Source organism: Phocoena phocoena, chromosome 20 (assembly GCF_963924675.1).
Source record: "Phocoena phocoena chromosome 20, mPhoPho1.1, whole genome shotgun sequence".
Classification (NCBI taxonomy): domain Eukaryota; kingdom Metazoa; phylum Chordata; class Mammalia; order Artiodactyla; family Phocoenidae; genus Phocoena; species Phocoena phocoena.
The window spans coordinates 6133255-6150596 of record NC_089238.1 but is presented as its reverse complement, the minus strand read 5'-3'; the positions used below and the strand labels follow the sequence as shown (position 1 = coordinate 6150596).

General features: G+C 53.4%; 1 protein-coding gene across 1 annotated transcript; it reads right to left on the bottom strand.

The window, feature by feature from the left end:
• Positions 1–12507: 12507 nt before the first annotated feature.
• KLK1 (kallikrein 1) lies at positions 12508–16943 on the bottom strand. Its single transcript, XM_065899167.1, has 5 exons — positions 16860–16943; positions 15123–15282; positions 13562–13848; positions 13279–13415; positions 12508–12711 (listed from the first exon to the last, which is right to left on the bottom strand). The coding sequence occupies exons 1-5, from the start codon at positions 16903–16905 to the stop codon at positions 12556–12558; spliced, it is 786 nt and encodes a 261-aa protein (XP_065755239.1). The 5' UTR covers positions 16906–16943; the 3' UTR covers positions 12508–12555.
• Between the last annotated feature and the right edge of the window lie 399 nt (positions 16944–17342).

Sequence of the window (17342 nt, the reverse complement as noted above, 5' to 3'; positions counted from 1 at the left end):
GCTCCGCAACGGGAGAGGCCACAACAGTGAGAGGCCCGCGTACCGCAAAAAAAAATAAATAAATAAAATAAATAAAAAATAAAACCACAGGCTTTGGAGCTAACAGACTGGAACTCTTGTCGCGTTTCTGTATCCCACCTTAGGGCAGCCTCTTTACCCCACCTTAGGGCAGTCACTCCATCTCTCTGAGCCTCATTTCCCTCATCTGTAAAGTGGGCATAATCGTAGAACCCATCTCCTTGGGCTGTCTTGAGGAGTTATTGAGATTGGCACGTTCCCTGGCACACAGTGCGTCCTCAAGAATTGAGATTATTGGGACTTCCCTGCTGGTCCAGTGGTTAGGGCTCCGTGCTTCCACTGCAGGGGGCACAGTTTCCATCCCTGGTCGGGGAAATAAGATCGTGCATGCCGTGCAGTGCGGCCAAAAAAATTGAGATCATCATCACTATATTGGGTCTTTAATTTTGGGCTTCTGAAGCAGTGGCAAGAAGCTTAGCCATTCTGGATATTTTAATTTTATTTTGAAATAACATTAAAGATAATTTGTGAAAAGGAAAAGACTCGTTTTTTCCCCTCTCAGGTAATGGAGTACTGGGTAATTTTTTCTTTGTAATTGAAAAATAATATAGGAGGTGTTTTCCATTTCATTAAAAGGGGGGGGGTGGGCAGAAATGTTTCTTTTTCTTTTGGCCATGCCATGCGGCATGCGGGATCTTAGTTCCTCGACCAGGGATCGAACCCGTGCCCCTTGCCCTGGAAGCATGGAGTCTTAATCACTGGACTGCCGGGGAAGTCCCAGAAATGATTTTCTTATAGAAAAAATGTCCTATTTTAGATGACATATAACAGGGGTGTTTTCTACACTTTGTACCTTATGTTTAAACAATTGGGAAGATTTACTAGACAAACTGGATAAATACAATTTACTAACAAGAAAACAGGAAGTTGAGTGTTCTCTCTTCTTGGACTTACTATCACTCTCCAAGAATGTTCTTTTTTTTTTTTTTTTTTTGCGGTATGCGGGCTTCTGTTGTGGCCTCTCCCGTTGCGGAGCACAGGCTCCGGACGCGCAGGCTCAGCGGCCATGGCTCACGGGCCCAGCCGCTCCGCGGCATGTGGGATCTTCCCGGACCGGGGCACGAACCCGCGTCCCCTGCATCGGCAGGCGGACTCTCAACCACTGCGCCACCAGGGAAGCCCAAGAATGTTCTTCTGATGCAACTGAAAGTTGTGAACAATTATTACAAGAGACAGGAACACAATATCCTGCATTTCCAAATTAAATTGCCTCCCTTTTTCTAAAAAGTGTAATTTGGCATGCACATGAGAAACTAGACTATCGTTTTTTAAGTTATTTGGAAGGGAGTGGGAGTACTATCAAGGTAAGGATGTGTGCAGAGTTAAATAGCTACCATCACGTACTGACATTTTCTAACTCAATCCTCACTACCTCTCACTTGGTAGGAAAGTTTATTATCCCCATCCTACAGATGAGAAAACTGTGGCTCAGAAACATTAAGTAGCTTGAACAAAATCACAGAGCTGGTGCTGGTGGTGAGATAGGATGTGGGATGGGGTTAGAACCGAACATGGGGTTGAGTGTTGGGTAGTCGGAGTCTGAGTGATGGACATTAAGGTCGAGGCACAAGTTTAGGGGATGGGCATGGGTCGTGGTTGGGGATGAGGATGGATTGGAGATGGGTAAGAAGATGCGGTTGGGAATGCGCTGGGTTGAGTTTGAGAGTGAGATCCGCAGGGGTTAAGGATGTGGTTGCAGTTGAGGTTGGGGATTAAGAAGAAGATGGGATCAGAGATGGATTGGGGTTGAGTCTGAGGTTGAGATTCATAGTCGATAGGGGTGGGTTGCATTTGGAATGAGTCTCGAGGAGGGTCAGGTGTGGAGTTGGGTGTTGAGGTTTGTAAAGGGGTTGGAGATGGTAATGGGGATGGTTTGGAGATCGGAAAGAAGATAAAATTGGAATGGGGGTGGGGATGGAGATGGACATCACAGGAGGGAATGTGAATGAGTTTGAGATTTGTTGATGATGGAGATGGGAGGTGAAGTGGAGGCTGGTATTGGGGCTGGAGATGGGGCTGGATTGGAAGTTGATCTTTTTTACTGGGATGGTTTGGAGACTTGGAGGGAGATAGGCTTGGGCTTGGGGATGAAGGTCAGGATGGGGATGGGATCGAGGTACTCCTTGACTTGGTTCCTCAGGGAAGGATCTCAGTGCCGTGCCTGTGAGGAGACTCGTGACGACATTGGAGAGGTCCAGCATGGGCATGTTGGAACTGGTGGAGAAGATGATGTTTATGAGGATGACGCAGAGGACGAAGCTGGCAATGCTGGCAATGAGGAGGAAGGCCCAGGCCAAGTCCAACAAATCTGGGGAAGGAAGAGAATCAGGAACGCCAAGATGGGCCCTCAGGCCCCGAGCACGGGGGAGAGGGTCTCCGGGGAGTCTGGGAGTATCCTTAAGCCCTCTCCCTCGAACACTCTTCATCCCCCTTTTAAGAAAATTGAAACTGGGCTCTAGAGAAGGGATCTTGAGGCAGATGCCTTTGGCATTGAGGGTACATCCCCCAGGTCAGTAAGGACAGGTTGTTGGGGTGGGCAGTGACAAGTGGGGTGGGCGTTGAGAAACCAACTTGATGTGATGAGGACAGATTCCTTGGGGTGAAAAAGCCTCAGGGTAGTGAATAAGATGCTAAGGTTGTGAGGACGGCTCGCATGTGTGTGAGAACGAGGATAGGGCAGTGGGGCTGGTCCCGAGGCAGCGAGGACCCTTCCGGGGAGAAGGGAGGACCAACCCAGGGGAGGCAGAAAGGGGTCTGGAACAAAGAGGAAAGAGGAGTCCCAGGAATGGTGAGTATAAGGCAGGCCTTACAAGCATTCTGGTCATACTCAGGCAGGCAGGAGACGTCAGAGCACCGCACGAAGAAGACGGTATCGATGGGGATGGTCTGGGAGCCAGCAGGGTCCCCAGGGGGCGCCAGTGGCACCTGGAAGTGGATCCAGGGCTGGCCCAGACAGATGAGGCCGACGATGACCAAGCCGGCCAGGCTCAGCCCCAGGCTCATCTGGCGACTGATCTTCTTGGTCTCATGCAGCAACCGCCAGCCCATGGGCAGCTGGAAATGGCTGAGTCTACGCGTCTCCAGAGACCTGCAGCAGATTGCCCACCACCAGGGTCAGCACCGAGTCCAGCCAGCCAGCCCAGGTCCAACTGTCAGAGTCCCACCCAGTCTAACTTTCAGACTCTATCTTCCCTATGTCCATGCTCCATTCCCTGTATCCGCCAGGTCCTACCTCTAGGACACACTCACCCAGATACAGCCTCTAGGCTCCCCGGCTTCCAGATCTAGCTTCCAGGCCCTGCCACCCCCAGATGCAGTCTCTAGGTTGAATCATAGGTCCAGCCTCTATGCCGAGCCCCACCCAGGGCCAGCCTTCAGGTCCAGCTTTCAAGCCCTGCCACGCCTAAGTCCAACCTCTAGCCTCATATACTGACCGTGCTTCTGGTCCCTAACTTTTGCCTGTTGCCCCTCCCCCAGGATTCTGGCCCCAAATCTGGCCTACCCCGTGGACTCCTCCTGCCTCTTACCTGCCAGGACTGCTCTCAATGGAGCTGCCTGATGGTAAGCTGTGAATGCTGCTTTCTGGAGGATGTTGGTTGATTTGGGAGCCGTCCAAAGTGTCTTTGATACTCTCCTGGGAGGTCCAGATAATTGATTCGATGCTTTTGACACTGGCCTCGGGGCTGTGAGTAATTGATGGGGGGACATCGACTCTGGCCCGGTTTGGTGACTTGGATCTTTGAAGACTTGAGTGGAAACTCTGGGTCGTTGGCTGGATACTAATTTGACTATTGTAGGTAACTGATTTTACTTTGGTCAGGGGGGTGCGAGCAGTTAACGAAGGGTTTTGGTTACTGAAGCAGCGAGTTTGGAAAACTGGTGGGACACCTCGGGTATGGAAACAGCGACTGTAGGTAATGGATGGTGTGTCTTGGATACTGACCCGGCGACCCTGAACATTGGGCTGAGAGTCTTGGGGACTGATCCGGGGCCTGAAGGTAGTTGACGGAGGGTCTTGGGTCTCGCCTTGGGTGTTGCTGGGAGCTACTGGAAGGGACTCTGGCTGAGAGCTCTGCTGGCCAGATTGGGACCTCTGGGCCATGTGGAGATGAGGGACAAGGCCAGTCCCCAGATGCACTCAACAACCTGCCAACTGCCTCATCCCCTCTTTCCAGGCATTTCCATGGCCACCTGGAAGTCCATTGGTCTCTCCGGGGCTCAGGCTCTGTCCCTTGGGGTTTGAATCTCTCTGTCCCCTCTTCTGTGTTTCTTGGTCTCTCCTGCTGTCCTAAGGCAGTCCTCAGGGCTTCAGTCTGGCCTGGCCTGGGGGCAGGGGGCAGGTTCCATGACAGTTGGAGGGGTTCCAGGAGGTTGGCCATGGACTCATATTCCACCCTAGCCCTGTGTGAGAGATATGGGGGCTTGGGCTGGGTCAGGGTGGGCTCAGTGTAGGGTCTTGGTGGGGTCAGGACTGGGTCAAGAAGGGGTTATGGCTGGGTCAGAGAGGTAGAGGGAGAAACATGAATCAGAGCATGAACTCAGGGTGTAGAGGCCCCAAGGTAGTCTCCTGGTGTGTGGGAGGGGCCCTGTGAAGTCCAGCGTAGCTGGAGGTAAGTGAGCAGTGCGGGGTCAGGGTCCCTGCCAGCTGGAAGGTTGGCAGATCACAGCCCTTGGTGAATGTCGGGTGCGCCACCCGTGTTCACTCTTTTGGCACCATGGGTCTTGGCCTCGTGAACGCACTTTGGAACCTGTGTCACAGTTGTCTGTGTCCTGGGTTGGGATATGTGACAGGGATGGAGATAAGGGGATGATGTTGAGAGTGGAGATGGAGCTGGGCTTGGCGGAATAGGGAGCAGAGGATGAGGTTGGAGACAAAACAGGTTGGTTTGGGTTTAGGATGGGTAGTGAGTGGGAGAGGAGATGTGCACTAGGGTTAGAGATGGGAATGGAGTTGTGTTCAGGGTTTAGGACAGGGAGAATATTGGGGATGGCACGGGGCTGTGGATGGTGCTGGGATGGGACAGGAAACAGAGATGGGGATGAAATTGGGATTGCGGTTTGGGTGGGGATGGGAAGATGGCTGTGGGGGGAAGGGGATTGAGAACTGGGTAAAAGGCAAGGTTAGGGTGGGGGTGGAGACGTGGCTGTGTTCGAAGATGGAGACTAGGATGCAACAGAGTGATGCAGGCAGAGCCAGGCCTCCAGAACTCTATTCTTTCCCAGCGGATCAAGCCTCTTCCTGGGAGGAGGACCGCAAGTTTGTCCTGCGGGGCTGGTGTCTTGTCTTCAACATCCTGGCGACCCTGATGCTGCTCAGCGTGTTGGATGGGCGTATGGTCTACCTGCAGGGCTCCTACACTGGCTACCTGGGCCTCTGGACCAGCTGCGGGAAGCACAAGTGCGCCAGCCTGGGCCAAGTCACCGGTCAGTAGGAGTCTGGGCAGGCTTTGGGATGCTCTGGGGGCGGAGTGGTCTCTGGAGATGATCAGGGGAGAGAATCTCTGGGGGAGTCTCTTTGGGTGTTCTTGGTTGGGGGGGGGATCTTTAGAATTCTTGAGAGGGTCTCTGGAGATTCTCTGAAGGCCTTAGGAGGGAGCTTCCTGGAGTTATATGTGGGTTTATGAGGAAACAGGACTGTCATTGCTCATGGGAAGATGGGCGTTACACTTGGCCAAAACCCAATCTGCCTCATGACTAGATAGCTAGACACCATCATTCTCTCTCTCACTCTTTTGAAAATGGTGGGTTTTTTTTTTTTTAAGATAACAAGAGCCTTCCAGCTCCTCCAGAAACATTTTGCCTCCTTGTAGGTCTCCGCGTTTCCAGCGCTTTTGAGCATTGCCACAGAGGCAGCCCAGGCCCTGGAGCCAGAGGTCCGGGATTGAATCCTGGCTCAGACACGTGGTAGCTGGGTGACCTTGGGCATATTCCTTCACCGCTGTGTGCCCCAGTCTCCTCATTTCTATAATGTCAGTGATAGTAGTACCAATTCATGGGCTGTTTGAGGAATACGTGAGTTAAAACACGTAAAGGAATTAGAAGAGTGCCTGGCACATAGTAAGTGCTACACCCAGATTTCTTCTTCTTATTATTATAAGGATCCGCCACCCCACCAGCCAGTGTACCTACCTTCATTTCAGATCTCAAATAAGTGCTCATAAAACTTCCAGAACATTGTGTGGTATTAATCTTGTTTATTTATTTTGAGTATCTCTTTCTCTCATACCTCTCAAACTCAAGCTGGTTTCAAGTTATGGAAAAGTCTGCAGGCATATATTGTCCCTGCTTCGGGATCCAGGTGCTCAAAAGGTATCTGTCTCTTGCCATCTCTCCTTGAAGGATTCTTTTGTGTTGGGCCCTCAGGCAAGCTGTGCTCATACAGTGGCAGTGGGGCTCTCAGCATCTCCCGGGTCCCATTTTTTTCTTGTAAGCAACGATGAAGAAAAGAGAATAAGTTTTCTTCTGTGGCCCTCACACAGAGGTCTCAGGATTAGCTCCGATGGGATCAGATTAACTACCCTGGGATTTGTCACTCCTCCCCGAATCATTAGCTGTGGTCAGGAGGATGTCATGCTGTGTTTGCCTGGGTCTGAATCACATGCTTTTCTTAAAGAGTCAACGGAGGGGGTCATTTCTGTCAGAATCCCAAGGACAGAGGGTGGGCAGGGAGTTCCTCCGAACAATATCAAGTTGCTCTTGCCAGAAGAATGGGACTGGATGCTGGGTGGGCAAAAGCAACTGGGCACAATTTCCCCCTCTATTCACAGTACTTTCTCTGGGCACGATTCCTCTTGGGGGATATATTCCCAAGAGCAGAATAGCAGTGCTTCAAAAGGGCTGATGAAATTCTGTAAGGCTTTGATATACGCTCCCCATATGGAAGTCAGGATCCTCATGACAAGCAGCAGAAGCCAATTCAAGCCGGTTTAAGCAGAAAATAGATTTACACAGGGTACTGCGGAGCTTATAGACTCTCTGCGAGGCCGGGGAACTGGGCTCCAGGGACTGAGTGATCAGGACTGGCTGACTGGTCACACACACCGGAGCTTGACGTGTGGAACCCAGTCTCTCCAGGCCTGGACTCCACTGGGGAACCTCTTTCTCTGCTGCCCCAGGACCCTGGAGGTAGTTGCAGCCGCCCCGACTAGAATAGATTTCACGACTATTTCTCCCGGCTGCTGATTCCAAGTTTAGCGTGGCTCTATTTTATTGGTGGAACCTGGTCGCATGCTGAGGTCCTAGCAGTAAGAGGCTGGTTTCCTTGCTGGGAAGTGTGGATACAAACCTTGGGAAATTCCCCAAACATAGGACTGGCGTTCAAAGGTGCTGGGAAGACAAAAAAAGAATGGTGAATATTCATTACGTTCCTCATTTGTTCTAAAATGTTAACTCTGTGATTTTATTTGATTTTACTTTACTTTATTTGATTTTATTTTACTTTTTGGCGGCACCACGCGGCTTTTGGGATCTTAGTTCCCCCACCAGGGATTGAACCCTGGGCCCTTGGCGGTGAAAGCGCAGAGTCCTAAGCACTGGGCCGCCAGGGAATCCCTCTGTGTGATTTAAAATTTCCTTATTTTAAAATTTAAATGACTTTTATTTTATTTGAACAGGTAATATATTTACGTGGTTCAACATTTTAAAAAACGCAAACGTCTCCCTCTCATTTTTGTCCCCCGTCCCTCCCAGTTGCCCTTCCTGGGGGCAACCGATGTCACTAAGCCATTTTAAGCCCTTGTGTGTTCTGCTGGTCATATTCTCTGCATATATGAGAAAATGGCTATGGTTATATACACATCAGAATATATATACATACACACACACATGTAGGTATGTATTTATTTATATATCATTTAAAAAGCACACATGGCAGTATTACAGTTCTCTTTTAAAGGTAAATCACCATGTACTGAATGCTAAGAATATACAAAGTTTTGTGGTTGGCATAAGAAATAACAAATAGGTTGTGAAGGTTTTAATTATTTTTTAGGTGCAGAAATTTAGGATTTTTATGTAGTCTAAATTCTCCACCTTTGCCGAACATTCAATGATGGTTGTGTGTGTGTGTGTGTGTGTGTGTGTGTTTTAGGGTTTGACTGTGATGTTGGCGGGTGGTATTCAGGCAGTGCTGAATCCTGTGCTCCTTGCCAGGAGCCTACAGAAGGGACCTGAATTAGTCATAAGTCTTTGGATCACAGGTGGTAGAAACTCTAACTTGAACTAGCCTGAGTAAACGAATTTACAGGCTCACCTAAGTGAAAAAGTATGGGGGTAGAAACGCTTTCAGATATGGCTGCGTTCAGCGGTCCAAGTGACCGCATCAGACGTTCCTGTCTGTCTGTTTCTCGGTTACTTACTTGAGCGGGCTTCATTCTCAAGGCTCCATGTAGTGGCAAGGCAGGATCCAGTCAGGAAAAAACAATCATTCTAGGTGCTTCAGAGGGAAGTAAATATAGGGAATTGGTTTCATGGGTAATAGAAGAGCTGAGAAGCCGAGTAGGAATGGTGAGGCAAATCAGGGATTAGCAACTCAGGAAGCTGCCAGGCCCCTACGCCAGAAGAACAAAGGGAAGAAGTGGTATTACTGGAGCCTGGAAGTTGGAGCCATCTGGAAGGCATAGACTCATGCTGAGATTTGCTTAGAGGTGGCTACAATCACAGAAGAAATGCATCGATGGCTGAAGACACCAACTGAGGCAGAGAGAGGGGAGGATAAATACCCAGGCTTGTCCCATCCCCCTCGAGCCAGTCTTTTGCCAGTGCCTCCCATGAGCCAAACAGAGATAAGTCAGTGAGCAAAGGAGGCTGGGAAATGTAGTCCTTGTAATGTAGAACAGAGAAGGGTGGGGAATGAACCTGAAAGCAGACAGAAGAATGACTGGCAGAACTGCTAACAACTCAGACCTCAGGTCCGGCAGGAAAAAAGAGTGCAGAAATTTCCTGCAAAAGTCCTGTGTGACTGGCTCACAAGGTACCTACCCCCAAACCAAGCGTGGTGACTAGAGCGATGCAACGTACTGACTGGATTTTAACTGGGACTCCAAGTGAGGAACGGCAGGAAGGCGAAATGCATGGTGCGGAGGTAAGCTGCAAATGGCCGTCCCTTCCGACCAAACTACAGAGTGGGCTTGTCTCTGCGATGACAAGAGCCAGGGACTTGAGTGTCATCTCAACTCTCTCTCTCTCCTCCTCTTGTCTGCTTTTTCTTCTTAGTTTTACTCTCTCAGTTCTCCTGTCATCTAGGAGCTTGGGTCCGAGGCTCAGGCAGCTCCAAGCTCATAATCCTCTTGATCAGGGAAGAAAGAGCTGGTCCCTGACAGCTTCAGTTAGAAAAAGTCCCCGGGAAGAGCTTGATTGGTTGGCTTTGGTCATGTGCCCATGTTTGAGCCTATCACCACTGTCTGGGTCATGGGGCACTGTGATTGGCTCAGCCAGAGTCACATGACTACCTCTGTGGCCCCAGAGGGCAGGGTATGTCATGAAAAACTCTCAACCAGGATTATGTGATTGATCCTGAGAGCACTATTGCTATTTTGTAATATGTGCAATTTGCCAGAAACAAAGCAAATGGAGTCTTAGCTCATCTGGCTGAAATAGTCTTGCACTGCTCAAAAGTAGGCAAAGTAGGAAAGGGCTAAAAGGGAGAAGCGTAATTCTCAGAAGGAGCCGAAACTCTTGTCATACTGAAATGCAAATTGGATAAATATCAATTTTAAACCGAGTGTGATTACGTCTTTTAGGTACTTTGGTTTTAGAGTATTTGGAAATTTTCTTGTGTGTACATCTGTGTGTGTGCTCTGGGGGATGTCAGGAGGGTGATTTGGAGAATGTCTGTGAGGGGCTCTAGGGTGTGAATGGGGGTGACATTGAGATACCTGGGGAGGTCTGGGGGTGTGAGTGGGGTCATTAGGGAGACTTGGGGTAAGAGTGGGAGAGAAGTAGCGTGACTTTAGAGGTGATTAAGTGACTAAGAGTGCTATTGGGAGTGCCTGGGATTGGTACGGAAGGTTATTAATGTAATTTGCTGTGGGACATCGTCTGGGAGTATGAATAACTTTAGGGGTGACTGTGGGGATGACTCTAGAAATAATAGAGATGATTCTGTGGGGTGAACTTGAGGATGTGAGTGGGGGTGACTCAAGGGCCATCTGTGGGGTGACCTTGGAGGTATGTGTGGAGTTGATCATGAGAGTGTCTAGGATTGACTTTGGGGTAAGAGAGGGTGATTTGGCACAACTTTGAGGGTGCAAGTGGGGATGACTTTTTTAAGAATTGACATATAGTTGACTAAGTTTCAGGTGTACAACATAGTGATTCACAATTTTTAAAGAAAGTGGGTTTTTAAAGACTTTGGGTTAACTTTATGGGTACGCGGGGTGGACTTTGTGAGAGTGGGAGTCATTTTGGGGTTTCAAGGAGGTGACTTTGGCGAGGGCAGTGGGGGTGATTTCGAGGATGTCTATAGCTAAAGTTTGGGGATGTCTGTTGGGGATGTTGCTCAGGGCTGTGAGTGGGGATGAGTTGGGAGGATGACCCTGGGCACTTCCCCCTCTCCTTCCAGTTCTCATCCACATGAGCATGGGCTTCATGATCCTGGCCCTGACCCTGTGTCTGGTCCTCCTCCTGGCCATGGGCTTCTCCTTCTGGCCAGTGTTCCGCCGCCTTAACAAGGCGGACCTCATCTTCAGTTCCCTCAGCTTTTGCATCGGTAAGTGTTTCCCTGGGGGAAGGGGTGCCCTCCCTACCTCAGCATCTCTCCCCGGGGCTCTCTTTCTGGCTTTGTGTGTCTCAGAGTTTCTGTCCTGCTGGGTCTCTGTCTTTGAATGCCTCTTGGGCTCTCCGTCCCACCCTCCCTGTGTGTTTCTCAGTTCTATATCCTTCTCAGTCGGGGTGAGGGTGCTGGGCCTCTCACTCTCTTCCTGGTTCCCACTCTTTCTTTCCGCCCCCTCCTGGTATCTTTCTGTCTTGTGTGTGTGTTTGCGCGCGCGCGCCCTTGTCACGGAGGGTGGGAGAGGATGTGTCTCTTTTCTCTTTCTGGGGGCCTCGGGGTCCCTGTCCAGCCTCGTGTCCATCTCTGGCCCCACCCCCAGTGCAGGGCTCCTGGTTGTCCTCAGCCTGACGCTCTTTGTAGCCAACTGCGAGACGCTCCAACCGAGGCCACAGGTATCCTACCTGGTGACCACCTACCTGTGCTGGGGCGCCGGCGCCGTGACGCTGGGGGCCGGTGAGGGCAGGGCCTCGGGAGGAAGGGGTTGGGGTCTCGGCAGGGCAGGGGGCGGAACCCGGGGAGAATACCAGGCAGGGCTTCTGGCCAGATTGGGGCGGACCCCCGGGGAGGTCAGCCTCGAGGGACAGGGCGGGGCCTAGGGCGGGGTTCGGAGTCCACCAGCCCATCTGGCCCCCACCCCCAGGAGCCCTGAGCTACTTAAACTACGTGAGCATGTGGGGCAAAAGGGGGCCCTCCACGGAGCAGCGGCTGAGCCACCGCCGGTGCGTCTCGCAGCAGAGCGCCCAGAAGTCCATGTCCGAACAGCAGCGGTCAGACCCAGACTCCAAGAGCACCGAGGAGGAGCCCAGTTCACTTCCTCCCCAAGAACCCCCGTCTAAGCCTCTCTAAGCAATTGCTCCCGAGCTTCTCAGGACACTGACGCCTCACCGCCGCCAGGTGCCGGGCCCACCCATCTCATCTTGGCCACGTGCCCGAGACTAGACTTCCCTGAAGGTCCCACTCCCTAAGAACCCTCCGAGAACAGGTGACAAAGCCCCACCCCTCGAGCCAGGGCCCTCCTTTTGCGGCTCGGTTCCCGCTCAGTCCTCACCCTGCCCCCACCCCGGAAGTCCAACACCTCCCCCTCCAGTTCCGCACTCCGCCTGTGCTGTGTGGCCTGTTGGTGTGGCCCCGCCCCCGAGCCTAGCTAGGCCCCGCCCCCAGGTGTCCAGCCCTCGCTGGCCGCGGCCCGAAGCCGCACTTCATCATAGGAATTCCCACCTCTCCGAGGGCCAGCACCGCCCCAGGATGTCCAGTCTTGACCCGGGCCGACACGACACTGCCTAGCCTTTGATGTAGCCACGCTCCTCGGCGGAACAGACCCCTCCCCAGGGAGGTGTGGCTTGCAATTATACCCCCCGCCCCTTCCTGGCTTCCCTGCCACAATAAAACGTGGGCCCTATCTCTCAGAGTCCGAGCCTCCGTTTCGTGCTCTACCCCAGGGCAGAGTGAGGCTCAGAGTTCTTCCCTTGTCCTTTGGGGTCTGATCCTTTCTCTGCCTCTTTGTCCACACCTGCCTCTGATCCTTCCTTTCCCCTCTGATCATAACTGCACGTCTCCCGCCGAGAGAGACGGGGAGGGCTGGGGAGGCTCTAGTCTGGGTCGGATGGGTCCCGAGTTCCCAGGTGTCTAGCGTCTGGAAGGCCAAATGACACCAGGAGTTGATGCATATTCGATTTTACTGGGGGTCGGGGACAGGGCGGGGGCATTCAGGGGTTGTCAGCCATGGTCTTCTTGATCCAATCCACATACAAAAACACTTTGGTGTAGACGGAGGGCTTATTGGGGGCACCACACGGGATGTGGCCCCATGACGTGATTCCCTGAAACATACCCTCGCAGATCAGCGGGCCCCCTGAGTCACCCTACAGCACAAGGGGGAGGGGGAGAGTGTGAGAGAGGTTAGCTGGGCCTGGGGGGCTCCAGCACTTGGACCTGGGTGCACAGATCCAGACAGCGACTCCTCATCTCTGGGGAAAGAGACAATTGTCTCCAGAGTCCACTCCCAGAACATCAGCGGGGATTCCAACAGAGGGGACAGTGGCTCGAGTCCTGCCAATGGGGATGGGACCTCAGGGTCCAGTTTCTTCCCCGGGGTTGGATCCAGCAGGAGGATGGTTCCTGCAGACAGATCAGTGGGGAGGACCCATCTATAGGACACTCCCACCCTCAGGGCTCATGTCAGATGTCACCTCTCCGGAGAAGCTTTCTCTGACTGGACAGTAAGCTTGTGTTAGAGGAGCAGGTGAACTATTATTATGTGCAGGAGGGAGATACGCAGGATACCGGGATGGGGATACAGGAAGGAAAGGGGGCAGGGAGCTACAGCTGGGAAGCTATGGAGACAGATGCCTGCTTAGCTCTGAACCCCAGTCCAGAATCTGAGTCCCCTCCCCCAGCACTTCAAGACTCCGGGGGACAGGCTGGCTCACCACGCAGGTGTCCTTGCCGCCCTCCAGGTGTCCAGCACACAGCATGAACTCTGTCACCTTCTCGGGGTAGGCACTGGCACACACCTCATTGGACAGGACAGTAAGGTCCACACACTGGAGATCATCTGGGTAAATGACTACAGGCCAGGGAGAAACACGGCTGTGGCCAGACCCCACCCCCTAAGCCCTCCTTCCCCAGACTCCGGAGTCCAGGTCCCCAGCCCCCTCCTCCCTTACACCCAGGTGCCCGGGCTCCAGGCGGCACGGTGTGGCCCTGGCATACACTTATCTGGTTTGATGCTGCCCCAGCCAGAGGCATAGCAGGTGCTCTCCAGTTGGGGTTCCTTGGTGGGCAGCTCCAGGACCTGCACATCCTCTGTGAGCTGGACGGGCCCCTCCAGGCGAAGCAGCATGAGGTCATGGCTGTAGTCCTCCCCTGGGGGGAGGGTGTCGTTCTTCAGGAGGCTCAGGTTGAAATCGGGGTGTGGAAAGTCCTTACTGACATGGGCAAACTGGGCTGTGTCTTCGTCCTCAAACAGGTTGTGGCGACCCAGCCAGAGCTGGTAATTGCTGGTGAAGGAGAGGGTGGAGACGATGAGAATGAGAGAGGAGGCAGAAAGGGAGGGCATGAGGAAGGGTCCAAAATGAGAAAGAGAAACAGGAAGGGGGGGAGAGAGGGAGAGAGAGAGAGAGACCGAGGGAAGGTACAGAGTCACAGAAAACAAAGAGACTGCGAGTAAATAGATGAAAGAATGTGACAATGTCACAGACAGACTGAAATGGAGTAAAAGAAGAGCTTAGAACAGTAGAGAGGGTGGGAAAGATGGAGGGGAGACAGTGAGATAGAGGGAGCACATAGGAGACAGGAGGAGGAAGAGACAGAGGCCGTGAAGAACAGACTAAACAAAGAGGAAGGGAGGGAAAAGACAGAACGAGGCAGGAGAGTGAGAAACGGACCAAATGAGGAAGAGAGGAGAAAGGAAGGAGAGAGAATGAGAAATAGAGGCAGAGGAGGCAAAGGGGTGAGAGAGAGAGAGAGAGAAAACGGAACAGGAGGGGAATGGGGAGGGGGCGGGGGGGCGGATGGGGAGGGGCGGGGCGGGGCGACCAGCTCAGCCGCAGCTGGGGCTGCGAGGCTGGTTCCCCGGCAGGCGGGTGGCCTGGCCCCCAGCCCAAGGTCGGCGTCCCCTTTCTGCCCCAGCTCCCTCTCTCCTCTTCTCCTTCCTCCTCCTTCCTCCTTCCCTCCACTGCCCCCACCCAGTTCCAGCTGACACTAGACCTTCTCTGTGTCCCCCTGGAGTGGATGATTGGCCTGGAGGGAGGGGCTGCCCAGGGATGGATAATCTCTTCCATTTCTCTGGGGTGGAGGTGTGCTCAGTAGTGATGGGAGAGGGAGTGAGGCAGAGACCCAGAGAGACAGAGAGACAGGGCAGAGAGATGGAGGATGAGACATAGGTGACCGAGATGGCAGCAGGGACTTGAGATGGACAGAGGGGGAGAGACACAGAGAAATGGAGACAGAAGAGAGAGGGAGAGAGACACCAATCATAGTCACACAGAGAGACCCACAGCAGAGCCAGTTACTGAGACACACACAGAGATAGGACAGAGGCAGACATAGAAAGAGAGACTACAGGACAGACCCAAGAGACCCAGGCAACCATGGAGAGGGCTTCCCTGGGGTCATCCAGTCCCAGCCCTGTCCCTCTCCTTGTGACCCTGGACCACAAACCTCCCCTCTCTGCCTCAGGTCCCCCAGCCTCCCCTGAGGTTATCTGAGGGGACAGTGCTGGCCGCTTAATCCTGTGTGTGCCCCCCTCTCCAGATCCCCCGCCCCTACTCACTCGCTCATACAGTGAGCAGCTGTGAGCACCCACTGGGGGTCCACCAGGACACCTCCACACTGGAAGCTGCTGAAATGGTACAGAGCCACCTGCCAGGGCTGGGAATGCTTCTTACACTCATGGCCTCCTATGATCCGGGACTGGATAAGGGGCACAGCACCTGTGGATGGGGGTGCTGGGTCAGGTCGGGTGGAGTTAGCAATGGGGCTAAGAGACTGGGCTAGTTGAGGGAGCTGAGCATCTGGAACAGGTATCTGGTGAGGGGGTTGGGAGATTTGGGTTCTTGGACCGCGGGACAGGAGGCTATGGGTTCTGAGAGGGGAAACCAAGGATAGAGGCGCCAAGAGACGAGGTCAGAGGCTGCAGGAGGAAGGATTTGGAGGATTAAGGGGCTCTCAGGCTGATGAAGAGGTTAGGGCTTGGGTTGAGCTTTTGGGGCTTCTGGAAAGAATGCAGATCTGGGCAATTAGGTTAGAGGGGCCAAGAAGAGCATCTGGGGAATTTGGGGGCTCCTGGATTGGGGCTGGGAGATTTGGGAGAATTTGGGGTTCCAGATCAAAGGATGAATGAAAGGATTAGGCTGGGAGAGGGGTCCTGTGGTCTAGGAATGGCATTCTAACAAGAGTGAGGGCCCCGGGACCAGGTTGGGGTCAGACTGCGAGGGAGCTCAGGAGAAGGGAGAGTGGAATAACAGTTATTCTGGGATCGGGTGATTCTCATGGGGTTTGGGTTCATGGTCTGAGGCTACTGGAGGGATCTGGGGTTTTCTTGGGAGCAGTGCCAGGACAGGAATGGACGAGGAGGCATATCAGGGGCCAAACAGCTGTGGGAACACAGAACTCACTTGACGTGGGGTTTTAGAATCAGATGTTGGGGTGCCTAGGGCAGGACAGCTGGGCTGGGAAGGTACGTGTTGGGATCCTGGTGGGCGGCTTCCCAGAAAACCAGAGCTGCACAGGAGGGATCCTGGTTGGTAAAGAGCTGGAGCTTGGGGAAGGATGGAAATTCTCCAAGGAAAGGAGCACGTGATTGTGGGTTCGGGATAATTTTCCTGGGGGGAAAAGGCTGGGGCTGTGGGATGCGGGTTCTGGAGCAAAGAGGTGAGGAAGTGACCTTTGCAGAACCCACCCCTGGTACCAGATGGGAGGCCTACCTAGTCACAGACCAGAAAGTCTGTTTTTGAAGAAGCATAGGTGTCTAGTGAAATTTGGGGTCTTGGGGGGATGGCGGGGGACCACATGTCGGGACTGAAGGAGCTAGTTGAGAGCTGACAGCTGGATGGGGAAAATCACCAGGGTGTGGTAGGATTTGGGGCCTCAAGAGCTGGACCACTGGGCCATAGAGAACTAGGGATAGGAGGGGGTGATTAGGGTCCCAGAATCTGATGGGTTTGGGGGACTCCTTGGAAGAGAGAGACAGAGATGGCCCAGGATCTGCCCCTTTAGTAAAGTGTCTGGGGGCAGGGATCTGAGCGGGCAAGAGGAGAAGAGTCTGGTTATTCCCGAGGGAGCAGGGACCTAGTGCGAGCAAGATGACACTGAGGAGGGGTCAGGTTGGATTTTAGGGTGGGGCTGGGAGAGATAAGAGAGAGGCTGGTGTCCAGGTCTGGGCTAGACTGGGTCGCAGGTGTGCAGGCTGCAGTGCCATGTGGGAGGGCAAGGAGTAATGGAGCGGAGCCGGGGGGCAGCATGAGAATCGGGGCCCAACCGCCCTCCCACATCTTCCCCACTGTCTCACCAGTCCCTGCCAGGGACAGGGCAAGGCACAGAACCGGGAAGCACATGAAGACAGAGGTGTCCAGGGGCAGGCAGGCGGTGAGCTTGGAGCCGGGGAGCCTCCCCGAGGAGCCTTTTAAAGCCCTCATTCCCCCGGGGCCCCACCCCTGCCCTGCTGGCACCCAGATGCTAGCCAAGGCCCTGCCCCTGCTTCCTGGGGGCCGGACAACCCTCTCCCACACCCAGAGCTTGTGGAAGGGGCGGGAGAGCGAACAGCTGTTGCTCTGCAGGCCCTCGGTCGGTCGCACTGGAAGCGTTCCTGGGGCCTGAAGCCAGACAAGGCAGGGCCTGGAGCTCCTGAGACCTTGCTCTTGGGGACAGAGCCAGTGAGGGGAGGTGGAGGTGGGGCAGGCGGGAGCAGAAACGGCAAAGGTGGAAGAACCATTGACCTTCAACACAAAACCCCATCTACCTTAACCCCAAGTAAGGCTATGTACCCCCAAGA